The sequence below is a fragment of the Sebastes fasciatus genome, chromosome 14 (genome assembly GCF_043250625.1).
Source record: "Sebastes fasciatus isolate fSebFas1 chromosome 14, fSebFas1.pri, whole genome shotgun sequence".
Lineage (NCBI taxonomy): Eukaryota > Metazoa > Chordata > Actinopteri > Perciformes > Sebastidae > Sebastes > Sebastes fasciatus.
In genome coordinates this window covers 16174716-16188250 of record NC_133808.1, presented here as the reverse complement: position 1 = coordinate 16188250, position 13535 = coordinate 16174716, and the positions used below count along the sequence as shown (strand labels likewise).

General features: G+C 39.5%; 1 protein-coding gene across 8 annotated transcripts in view; it reads left to right on the top strand.

Annotated features, from left to right (window-relative positions):
- The window catches only part of osbpl6 (oxysterol binding protein-like 6), a 47155-nt gene that overhangs the window by 7238 nt on the left and 26382 nt on the right, over positions 1–13535 (top strand). For all 8 annotated transcript variants that reach the window (XM_074659236.1, XM_074659238.1, XM_074659233.1 and 5 more), the window contains exon 2: positions 5015–5264. In XM_074659236.1, the coding sequence (XP_074515337.1) occupies positions 5115–5264 (150 nt within the window). In that variant the 5' untranslated portion in view covers positions 5015–5114. The remainder of the gene's footprint in view (positions 1–5014; positions 5265–13535) is intronic.

Here is a 13535-nt window from a genome sequence, read left to right as displayed (position 1 = left end):
AGAAAGGGAGTTTGGGCATAAAGTACATCAATAGAAAATATCTGTTATGTGCATGACTCCACATAATATTGGAAAATTATGTTTGATTTGAACTAAAATCATTTAAATGAATTGAATCATTGCATATCATGTTTCGAATAATCTATTTTCTGTATTTCCGGTATACACTGTATTCCTTTTGCATAAAGCATTATACAAGATTATTTTAAAATGTGAATTCACTCAAAACAGCTCCCCATGAGCTGCTTTTCTGTCCTCATTGTCCCGCATGGCACATTTTGCTTGCAGCATACCGACACATCAAAACAGACTCATCCATCACTAAACAGAATAAAATCCATCCATTAGAAAAGGTATCATGCTGTAGCAGTAAAAAAAAAAACACAAGTGATAGCAATACATGAAACAAATGGAAACAGGCAAAAACAAGTTTTTTGTTTGTTTAACAATTTTTATTGATTTTCAATTAAATCCACCATACATTTGTTTGCAGCATATGGTGCCTTCAAGTGAAACTCGTGAGCTTGTGTTTACAACATGGGAAGTCATGTACACAATATGCTTAACGTTCAAGTGGTTAAGTCATGCAAACACCGCTGCTAAGCAACGGAAATATTGACATAACTGTCGGCGTTGAGAAGCCACAGAGATAATGCAGTAAATGACAGAGGAAAAAGATAAGGCAGGTGCGAATATCAACATTTTCCTCAGACCTATGATAAAATTACGAAGAAAAACAATATACGACTAAAAAGACAATATTTGAACTCATCATGCACGGAAAAATTAACTTCCATGGCCTCCGCCATTTCTGACAATGTCAACAAACATGTCACAACTCGTAAACTCTGAGCTTTCATAAACTTTACACTTACGAGGTCGTGAATACCACAAGAGGGGAGCGTTCATGGACTCTTCTCGTGAACACGGTAAACACGACCCCATTTGAAGGCACCAAAATATTGGAAATGAAAATGGTTGCGTCCAAAATTCCCTACTAACATGCTATTTAGTACGCTAAAACAGCATGTGAGTTATTTGAGTATGTCCAAAGCCTTAGTATGAAACCAATACTACGCAAATTGCATACTATTTCCGGTGAAATGTTACAGTATGCAACGCTGGACACTACGGCGGCATAAATATCCCACAATGCAATGCGGTAGGGATGACAACATTCATAATGGACGTTGACAGACCGCTCTGTAACATCAATGACACTTCAATTTAACTGTAAGTATAAGATTTCACTTTGCTAGGCCAAATATATATATATATATATATATTTTTTTTTTAAGTTATTTTTTGGGGGCATTTTCACCATTTTTATTGACAGTGGATAGAGTCTTGGAAAGGGGGGAGAGAGAGAGAGAGAGAGAGAGAGAGAGAGAGTGGATGCGGAAAGGGCCACAGGCCAGATTCGAACCCGGGCCAAGTTTTTAAAAATAACCACACATCATCATTTAACAATCACACGTTTGAGAGGTCAGTAGTGTTTGGTTTGATTTTGTTCTTGAGGTCTTGACCAGGTGCTTAAGAAGTGTTGTTGTCGTCCTTAAAGTACCATAATCATGGTGGCTGGATTTAGAAGATTAAGCTCATGACTAATCAAGTTCCCTAACACGATACCTGGCTTTGTATAGAGCAACACTGCTGTCCATCTGAACGGGAGTCAAACAGACACCTACACATTGGTGTCCTCAAATTTAAGAATCCTGCATTTTATATTTTTCTTGTGCGTCGAATGTTTACTATGGCTGGTTTATCTATGCTTGGCACTACTGGTTTACACTACAAAACCTCTGCATTGTCAGTTAACCTTAACATGAGGAGTTATGGGCAAACAATTAGGGACCAATTTAGTTAAAAAATTAATCAATTATCAAAATAGCTCTAATTTACTAAGTCATTTTTCAAGCAAAAATATAATTGTGGTTTGGACTGTTGGTCCGTAAAACAAGACGTCTTTGGGCTCTCTAGGATAATTTGCTGGCCATTTTTTATGTTTTATATTGTTTTATAGATAAAATAAGCGGCAGATTAATCAATAGCAAAAATCATTGTTATTTGCAGCCCTACACTAAATAATGGATATGAAACTAGAAAACCCCAGGAATCCATTGGTACCAACCATGTCATACCAGCTTGTAAAGAAGGAGGCTAAATAACCTTCCAAACTTACGCAACATTTTGGCGAGGAAAAACTGTCACTGCCATAATCAAAGAGGTCCCATGACCTCTGATCTTAAGATTTGTGAATGAAAATGGGTTCTATGGGTACCCACGAGTCTCCCCTTTATAGACATGCCCACTTTATGATAATCACATGCAGTTTGGGGCAAGTCATAGTCAAGTCAGCACACTGACACACTGACAGCTGTTGTTGCCTGTTGGGCTGCAGTTTGCCATGTTATGATTTGAGCATATTTTTTATGGTGAATGCAGTACCTGTGAGGGTTTCTGGACAATATCTGTCATTGTTTTGTGTTAATTGATTTCCAATAATAAATATATACATACATTTGCATAAAGCAAGCATATTTGTCCACTCCCATGATGATAGGAGTATTAAATACTTGACAAATCTCCCTTTAAGGTACATTTTGAGTGGATAAAAAATGTGCGATCCATTTGCGATTAATCATGATTAACTACGGACAATCATGTGATTAATCGCGATTAGATTTTTTTAATCGATTGACAGCCCTAGTTTTAATGCATGCACAGTGTAACAACATGTAATTTGTGTTGACGGTGGTGAATTTATATCAGTCTCGGTTGCAAGTTTTCACTTTTACTTACAGCAGCTTTATATCTGTTTTGGCACCTTTCCATCCTTTTCACATACTGCTTATATCTCAGAGTAAATGTCATTGAAAGGACTTCAAATTCAATCTTACAAACTAGATTGAACACGTATTAAAATGGTAAAGTGCACACTTAAAGTACTTCTCCCTTCTGCTTCCTTATTAGGTCAAGGAGAGTGGATCTATTAAATAGGCTAAGTGGAATACTCCATCTGAATGGACTTAGCGCCTTGTCTTACAGTAGCTTAGATCCTAGTTGGCTTAAGAGAGGGCAGGGATGATGACGTGGTTGAAGGATCTGAATTATAGATTATAGTGTGTGAGTATGCTGCACAGTTGCATGTGAAAGTGCATACTATACTGCACTGCTGAAGTGTGCAGAGCTGCTCGGTGGACTTCCCCTAACACATGGGAGAGCCTAAATAGACACATCCTCGGGTGCTCCAGTGTTGTATACAATGCCTGTGAACACAAGCTTATGTATCACTACCTGCTACTGATAATTCTGCCCTGCCACATTTTCTGTATTAGTCTTTTAGATTTAACCATAATAATAATGATAATAATATAATACAATTATATAATACAATGTCAAAACATTATGAAGAACTTACAGTAAATAAGGATAATTTGGCAGAACAGTTTTGTGTCATGATATGAGACTTCACCAGGGCTGCAATTGGCAGTTATTTTCTTATCTGTTAATCAATATAAAATATCAGAAATTGGCAATCATAATTTCCTAAAACATAAAGTAATGTCATCCAATTAGGGCTGCAACTAACAATTTTTTTCATTGTCGATTAATCTGTCGATTATTTTCTCGATTAATGGATTAGTTGTTTGGTCTATAAAATGTTAGAAAATGGTGAAAAATGTTGATCAGTGTTTCCCAAAGCCCGAGATGACGTCCTCAAATGCCTTGTTTGTCCACAACTCAAAGATATTCAGTTTACTGTCATAGAGGAGTAAAGAAACCAGAAAATATTCACATTTAAGAAGCTGGAATCAGAGAATTTTGACTGTTTTTCTTAAAAAATCGCTCAAACCGATTAATCGATTATCAAAATAGTTGCCGATTCATTTGATAGTTGACAACCAATCGATTTAACGCTGCAGCTCTACATCCAATTGCATTTTTCCCCCCCTGACAAAACCAAAAGATATTCAGTTTACTATCACAAAAGACAAAAAATTTGCAAATTTTCACAATTAAGAAGTTATAACCTGGATATATTTAGCATTATTGCCTAAAATATGATTTAATGGATTAATCAATTATTAGAATATTTGATTGGTTCATTTTCTGTTGATCAACTATTAGATTAATCAATTGTGAAAATAAATAATGAACTCCTCTTGAGGGATTTGATCAAAAATATTGTGCTATTTGTCCTCGTAAAGGTCCAATAACATCCTCAGTATCTCACTGAGTGTCTCAGGTTCTAAATTAAACAGGGTTTGTTTACTTGTTTGTTTTCCACTCTCTTGCAATCGATGTATGTTTTATGGTTGCTGAGACCTCCTGAGAGCTTAGACAATTACACAGCACCACTGCAGGCTGTATTGTGGGTATCAGTACGGAGCAACACGGTGACTAATGACGAAAACGAGAACTTGTTATCTGAACATAAAGTTAACCAGCCAATTTGATCTTGACAAATCTGAAGAAAGACAAATCTTTGGTATTTGTGCTTGAAAAATGACCATAAAGCCGGGGTAGGCAGTTTATTGTTGGCGTCATTGGGTAAAAATTCCATAATAACATTTCAGCATATTGTAATTCTAGCCCGTGACGGTCATTTCAGAGAGAGAGCGTTCCTATTGGCTGTTCTACAAATGCAGATGCGTGTGCAAACTCTATTTGTCGATCGATGCTACAATATGTCAGGATTCAGCTTCTCAAATGGGAGAATTGTCCTGCACCAATCTCATAGCAAACACAATGTAATCCTTATCCAGAAATGCACATGTAATGAGAAGAATCTTAAAAACCCATGCTTCAAAGAATATAGCTCGCGGCGTCTCGACTGAGCGTCTGTGAGTTAGATTAACATATTGTAATGATGGAGGATAGCTCTGAAAGCCGAGGAGAGGCCCAGACACTCATTTCTTCAAGGAGTAAACTAGACTACGAGTCGTTTGATGGATGACAGTGTGGCGATGTAGATGTGATAGCGTAACTTTCTGACCTTTTTGTTTTTCAGATGAACAGCGAGCAGTGAGTGTGAGAAAGTGTCAGAGGGATGCTCCTGATCTGCGGGGCCCAGTGCTGAGGGAGGTCCACGGAGCCAACTGGTGCCCACCATGTCTCACCACCACCAACACTACCAGCGAGGCCCCCACGGCCACACCAGGAGCTCAGAAGACAGGGGCTCCCCGCCAGTCAACAAGAGCTCCACGCCAGTTCACAAGAGCGCCTCCTCCTCTTCCTCTTCCCAGCGCGACAGCCGGCAGGTAATTGCCAAGCTATGTTATGAATCCGTATGGAAATAGTTTCTAGAAATAGAAGCACTTGAATTAATGTAACTTGAGCAGTGGTATAATATAGGGAAGAGGAGTGAATATTATTATCTGTTATTCCAGTCTTCTATTATCGCCATCCTCTTGTTTATGCAACAGAAAAACAGGCCGATAGAAGAGAACTGCCAGGAAATAGTGAAGCATGAAATATTAATTTAGCAGTTTTAATGTGTGAGACAAAAATCAGTCCAAACTATTATGCGATGACTTTGCCAAAATTGCAGGTAGTGTTTTCCTTGTAGGGCTGTCCTCGACTTATTTTGTTGACTAAAGCTGGACAGACACTACATTTTTATTAATCTTGTACACTGTGTTGACGAGTTTTAATCCAAAACGCACAACCTGTGTACTCACACTGTACAAATCAATTCACCAGTCACAACGTGTGTGCTCGCCTCACACTGAACATAAACACAATTTTGTCTATTTTGACTATTCCAATAGAGTTTATTATACCCCCGCGACAACGTAGTCAGGGGTATATAGCGCTCCGCGTGTCCGTCCTTCCGTCCGTCCGTCCGTCCTTCCATCCGTCCTTGAGCGCATCCTTAAAAAAAATTGACAAAAACAGAAGGGCAGCATTACCTCATTCAATTCTACTGTTGACTCAAAGCAGGAAGAAAATGGACAAATATTGACAGATGGCTGAGAAGATGCAAACAAATATCTTTTGCCAGTTCTGCAGGGAAGTCCAGTTTTATTTCCCTCACAGCACAGTCTCAGTCAAGACTACAGTAGCCACAGCAATAGTACTCCAAATCGCATGATGCCAGAGATCCATCCAATCTTCCAACGGCTAGATTATTGATCGTTTGGGCAATTAATCAGGCGTTGTGACGCCCGTCAAAATGAACCCCAAACAACAACAGATCTGAAAGAAATTCAGCCCAATTCTACTAATTCAGGGTTACGCCGAATTCACACCAGAGCAGCAGCGAAGAGCGTCTTTCAGCGAGCTGCCATGCAAAGTCTATGAAAAGCTACGACGGCTGTTCCAGAGCTCAGCGAGCTGTGGCCGTTTAATTCTAAAGTACGGCAAAACAAAAGTTGGGAAATGTTTGGCTGTATTCAAAACTGCATACTGTACTGTACTAGTAGTACGTACTGATTTGGCCAAAATGTAGCATGTAGAAGAAGAAGAAAGGCACTTTATTAAATTAATTTTTTTTCACTCTGGTATATACAGGGCACACAGACATGCACAAACAGGACCTATATACATGCGTTAATGAGGGAGATGTCAGAGCGAGGGGGCTGCCCCTGACAGCAGCCCCGAGCAGTTGGAGGTTCGGTGCCTTGCTCAAGGGCACTTCGGCAGTGCCCAAGAGGCAAACTGGCATCTCTCCAGTGACCAGTTCACACTCGGTACTTGGTCCATGCGGGGACTTGAAACGGCGACCCTCCGGTTCCCAAGCCAAGTCCCAATGGATTGAGCTACTGCCGCCCCCAGTAGTATGCAGTATGCGAACAAAAGCAAAATCTACATTATGCCAAAAGTACCCGGATGTCATACTGATTTGGAAAAAGTCTCTAGTATGCATCGGACCTGTCTACCTCGCCTACTGTATCCCACAATGCAAAGTGCTGGAACGGTACAGGCTGTGGTCACAACAACAACAACAGCAGCCAAAATCTGCACTTGTTTTCTACATTATTCGTAACTATTTCATCACTAAATTCACTTCTGAAATTTTTTGAGGCGAGAAATCAACTGTGTAGATGTAGATTTGAATATTGGCAGTTTGAAACAACATGACCCTTTTTAACACAACTAATATTTGTAGGGATATCAATACACTATTTTGTTGCTGTAAAAAACAGTGAATTTTGTCGAGCAATGTTTTATATTTACCGTCTCCCCTCGTTGATGATCCTGTTTGTCTTACTTCACTATGAGCTGTTAGAATAAATTGTGTAAACCTGCAGTATCTTATAAAGTAAACAAACATCGGTCACAAGGGAAAAAAAAATCAAAGATGTGTGTTTCGAAAATATTGCAATAGTGGTACAAGTTCATTTTTTTTGTTCAGTACTTTTAAGAGCTTGTTTAAAGCCTAAAGCCTGGCCTAACTGTTTTATACTGCATACTACTGAGGAACGCAGTATGCAGTATATACTGGATTCTGCGTTCGTCGCGCGGCCAGAGAGGACCTGCAGCCAATCAGTAAACAGATCCTGTGACTCCTGTGTGTGACATGTTGACCTATGTTATAAAGAATTTCTTCCCGCCTAAAACACATGAACACGCCTCCAGGCTGCAGAAAAATGTAATTATTGCAGCGAGCCGCACTTAGCCGCTGTCTGGTCGGAATTTCATGTTAAAATCTGTTTTAATCTATTTAATCTGTCCAGTTAAATAGTCATAGGATTCCTTCCACTAATTGAAAAAGTTCAATCTTTCAACTTGTCTCTCTGTTTTCCCTCTGCAGATTAATTCAGGCATACAGAACAATCTCATCTGATACTGACTAATGATTAACAGTTTATTTCCTCGGAAAAGTCCATTAGGAAAAACACTAATAGACTATCAGCCCTACAAGACCTAATCAACTGACTAGATGACTAATCAGCTAAGAGAGCAGCCCTAATTCCCTGGTTAGTAAGTAAAAACCTTGCAGAGTCATTGGTAAACAATGAGATACACTCTTATTTCACAGTTCACAGGACAAGTGCTTAAACTTAACCTCTTGCAGTAAGAAGCCCCCGGCCCTCCTTACCTTACCTCACTGAGCTGCTGTGTCACTGTGGCCGCGCAGAAACCCGACACCGAAACTGGAATCTCTGACATCACGGCTTTTCCGTCGGCACCGGGGTGATGAATATTTCATGAGGGACAGGCGGAGGCTCGGTGCTCCACTGAACATGTGGCACGCTCCGGTATGCCGTTTGGGAGCCCAGCTTGTGTCCGCGGGAGATGGCTCTCTGAGGGGAAAAAGGGAGTTGGTTTGAGAAATGGGGCCTGCGTGAAGCGCACAGTCGATAGGCCTGCTGCTGCTTGATGAGGCAGACAGTTAACCCTTCTGTACATTGCTCTTTCTCTTATATCGCTACTTGCTTTTGATAACAAGGCCCTCGTGGGTGAAAGGGTTGAGCATTTCATTTCCCAGCGGCTCCTTCATCTAAAAGGCAGCTAAGTCTGAGAGCAAGGTTATCTACTAGCACTTCTTTTCTTATTCATGTCTTCTAATGTGCTTAATGAAGTCAGGTACTATCCAAAGAGGCGGCCGCTAAGATAGCAATACGGTCTTCGTCAAGTAGATTCCCTTACATTTTGCACACCTGCTCGATCAAGACCTCGAGATAGTCGGCGGTGTAGTGAAGGAATCAGCGTGAATTTAATTGGGAATTAGTACTTGATTGTTGCAGCTGTTTTGTTTTATGATGCAGCAGTGTTCGCTAAGTGATGCAGCGACGTACCTGTGGGCGATCCCGACGCTTGATGTTTCAACTACAGAGGCAGGTGCATCGTTCAGAAACACAGAGTTACAAATCCCTCTTGTGTTCGGTTCAGCTGTCTCAGGGTTTTAGCTCACAACTATTATAAATATGTACAAGGAAAAGGATATTTCTGCGTATTTCTGAGTACATTTAAAGAGACAGTGACTTTAAAGTCACCGAAAAATGGAAGTAAAGTGTCTTTAGCTTCCATAATGTCACATACTTCCTAATGAAAAAAGAGTATGTGTAGAAGGGTTTAGTTCTGATTCTTCTGATTTGATTGGATCGCTCGAAAGTTGGCGTAGCTTAATGAATGCGGCGTGATACAGAGCTGTAGAGGACTGTTGCCCTCCACCCACACCTCCCTCACCCTTGAAAGTTATGTCTGCCTTTGCAAACACAATAGAAAACTAATAATAGATTATAATTATTGCTGACAAAACAATCTCAATGCATGGTATTTTTAGTGGCTGTTCTGGAGCTTTCGGTTGTACCACACGGTCTTCTTCAGCAGATGGAGTTTTCCCAGTTTTCATAGCTCAAAGCCCCATGTTGGCTTAAAACAGTGGTTCTCTAACTGTGGCAATGGTGTTCATTTGGACAGGTAGTCTGAAGGTTTACAGAATGGACAGATATTTGACAGGGACAAAAAGAAAAACTGACGATGCTTCGGAGACGAACAAGACAACGTGCCCATCGGTCATCAAAAGAAACTATGATGAAGTAGTTAAGAGGCTTCATTCCTAATGTCGACGTTCTAATTGTTATTAAACTTACAGAAACATTAGCCCGCCTTCAACCTTCTCTTCCCTATCCATTTGTTCTATTTTTAATATTTTAACTGCATAGGCTGCAATATGGTGCTTTTGACTGGGGTCCTCCGGGACCCCAATACAGGGCGTGTAAATATTTCTTCCTCCAAAGGGGGGAATGGCAGAATAAGTTTGACACCACTGGCTTAAAAGTTCATTCTTGACCTTCTGAAACGACAAAAAAATCTTACCACAAGGTCCATTTAGTTGCTCTGAAGCTTTCTATCATAGAACATGATTTTCGTGACAACTGGGTGAATGGTGTGACAGACACTAAATGGACCTTGTGGTGAGACTGAACTACTGTCTACAAGGTCAAGAATTAACTTATTATTTCACAAGTGACAGCAATGCAAGAACATTTCTAGCATTGAAATGTGTTTCTGAACTTTATTGACATAATGCAAAGTTATACCTGTTTCAACCTTAATGACAGAGTGTTCCTGCATCACTGTCTGCTCAGTGTGTTCTGTGCAGGGAGTTTTCAACGATATTGTGTCGATGGACCGCTGTTGAGAATATGCAGTATAGTCCATCTTCCCCAGGGACGTCCCGAGGAAGCACAGTAGACGCTGAGAAAAGACCTTAGCTGGCTTGGCTGGGCATCAGTTTTTGAGGAAAAATGAGAGCGGGGCACTTTGTTGGGGGAAAGCCTTAATAAGATCCAGTCCCCATTTTCGAATCAATACATGTCACTTTCCCCTATGCTGACGACTACTGTTCACTCTGGAGACCCTCATGAGAGCAATTATAGGCACCACCTGCAGAAAGCACAGACTCACACACACACACACACACACTTACAGTTTGCGGATCAAGACATTGCACATTGATTCAGGATGTCGCTGCAACTATCCATTTCTTCTCTGGCTGCCTGTCATTTCCTTCCTGGTTAGATAAGATGTTTTCGGCTTGGAGATAGTAGGAGGAATCCCACGCTGTGTTTGCGGCTAATATTTGAGAACGGTCCCTTTCATTTTTGAGAGTGGAGAAATCAATGATTATCAGTTGCTCTGAGGTCAGATAGTGGCTGTTTTCATGGTAATAATGACCAGAACATACTGATAGATGAAAGAATGATGGAGCACGTTCAGTGACAGCTGCATAAATCAGTATCTTCCCTCTCCTGTACAGACGTCTTTCTGTATTTATTCCATTGCCAGGTTATTATAATGTCTAATGTGCTGGTTTGACATGTTTTATAATATAATCTTCCTCAGCACACAACAGAACAACTCAAAAACAGAGGAGATGATAGAGAATAGAAATAAATTGGAATATGAAATGTGTAAAAAAGACATACACATGGGTGGTTTTACAGTAATCTTAGTTTTATACAAGTGGTGCCAATCTTCCCATGAATATTTATGGTTTCAAGTGAAGTTTTGCCATGATCTTCTCCATGACGTAAGACACCTTCAATTCTTTTCTATACTGCTTGATGTGAGGAGATTGTGGCTTAATGTCTGATGTATTGTCAGAAATGATGCCATGGATTGGTCTGGCTGTAGCTCAGTGAGTAGAGCGGGTCGTCCTTTAACCACCAAGGTTGGCGGTTTGATCTCCGTCTCCTACTGTCCGCATGTCTAAGTGTCCTTGAGCGAGACACGGGCGCTTTACAGCAGCCCATTGCTCCTAAATGCTTAGGATGGACTAAATGCAGAGGTCAGATTTTATGTATGTACCTGTGTGTACAACATGACAATTCTAATAAAGGTTAAGTTATTTTAAGTTTAAAAAGTGCTGGATTGATTGATACCCAAGTGACAATATAATTTTCTACAGGGATCACTATTGGTCCAAATTTGACTGAAAAGAGGCTCCTCTTATCATAAAAAAAGGCTGGCTGAATGAATATTTTAAATAGTTTTAAGTCTTTTTATGGCCTTTTTCTATACCCTGTTCTTGTTAGGTTTGTTTACAGGACAAACAAATTCAGCACAAGGTCCAAAAGCTAGTAAGAGGACCTTGAGTGAACTGTCTAAGTACTGTTTCTAAGGTCAAGAATGAACTGTCATGTTTCAGTAAATCACTCAACACATCCAGAGTTCCCCTCAAAGTTATCCAAACATGTTTTCACTGAATCAGCCTCAGTATCTTTCCTCCAAGTCAGCAGGTCACACATGTGGACTGTAGGTTTGTAACTGAGTCTGTGGTGTTTACACAGAGCATGAGACTGTGCTTATACACTGTCTCTCAGGGTGTTAACTTCTCATCCACGGGGCAGCCCATCCTCCTACTCTAAGCTTTACTGCTGAGCCAGCCAGACACTGCAGTGAAATCCATCCTCACAACAATTCCTCTGTGGTTGTTAGTTGCTGAAATACCATCATTGTCCAGTGGTGATTGTGGAAGACGAGTTACAGTTACAGTTATTCTATCAAGGAGTACAGTGTATGCTTACACAAGTACAGGAGACCACATACTATTATATGCAATTTGAATTATTTAGTGTTTGGTATTTTGTATAGACCACACAGCTACATAGTGATCAGGCTAGCTGTAATATAGATCACTTAACAAATACACACATACAGTGAAAAGACTGGAAATGTGTTAACTCTTTAAGGTCATCTAAAGTATTAAGAAATGATTTAGAGTTCTATCAATTTAAACATTCAAAGATCACCACCTCCACTTCTCCACTACCATCACTTGCTGTCCTTCACCCCGCCTACCCACCATCCACCCTCATATACGACCTTTATTTAATCAGGTAATCTAATTTAGATCAAGTTCTCTTTTGCAAGAGAGACCGGAGTAGAGCAGAGAGAAAGAAATCATAACCAGTAATCGCAAAAGGACAAATACATATACAACAAACATAACCAGAAAAACGAAAGCACATATACATATAGAATAACGAGTCGTCTACGTATATAGAACAAAAATAAATAAATTAGTTTGGTAAAATCGAATGGTTGCTCATGGATGCTGTTTAAAGAGCCACTGGAAAGTCATCAAGGGCTCTTAAAAGGTTGTATGCTTTATGTTTGTGTCGTGGTTTGTTGTTGCTGAAACTTGAGCTGTTCAGGTTTCAGCCTCATATAAATAAAACTGTAGACCGGTGAGTCTCTGTCTGTTACGGAGGCCGAGAATGGCCGTAGTTGCACTAGTTTCATTTATATCAGTAATCTCGAAATCACAAGTTAATTGTTTCATTATCTCAAGATAACGAAGTTGTTTTCTTGCAACTAGGGCTGCAACTATCAATTAGTTTAACCATCAGTTAATCTGCTGATTATTTTCTTGGTGACTCGTTAAATCTTTTGATCTACATCAGAACATTTTTAAAAAACGGCCATTAAAGATTTTGTAGTTTTCTCCAACCATCAGTCCAAAACCTAAACATGTCCAATTTACAATAATATAAAATAGAGAAAAGCAGCAAATCCTCACATTTGAGAAGCTTGAATCAACAAATGGTTGTCAATTTTACTCAAAACTTAAATTATCAATATTCATAATGTCGTTTATGAAAATAGTTGCTGATAAATTTTCTGTCGATGGACTAATCGACTAATTGTTTTTCTTGCTCTTCTTGTAACAGGATACTGATCTTTAAAAAACAACAGGTTGTTCTCTCAAGATCATGAATAATGATACTATCTAGGGCTGCAACTAACAATTATTTTCATTGTCGATTAATCTGTCTATTATTTTCTTGATTAATTGATTAGTTGTTTGGTCTATGAAATGTCAGAAAATGGTGATAAATGTTTCCCAAAGCCCAAGACGACGTCCTCTAATCTCTTGTTTTGTCCACAACTCAAAGATATTCAGTTTACTGTCATAGAGGAGTAAAGAAACCACAAAATATTCACGTTTAAAAAGCTGGAATCAGAGAATTATTACTTCTTTTTTTTCTTAAAAGAGAACTACTCAAACCGATTAATCGATTATCAAAATAATTGGTGATTAATTTAATAGTTGACAACTAATTTATTAATTGTTG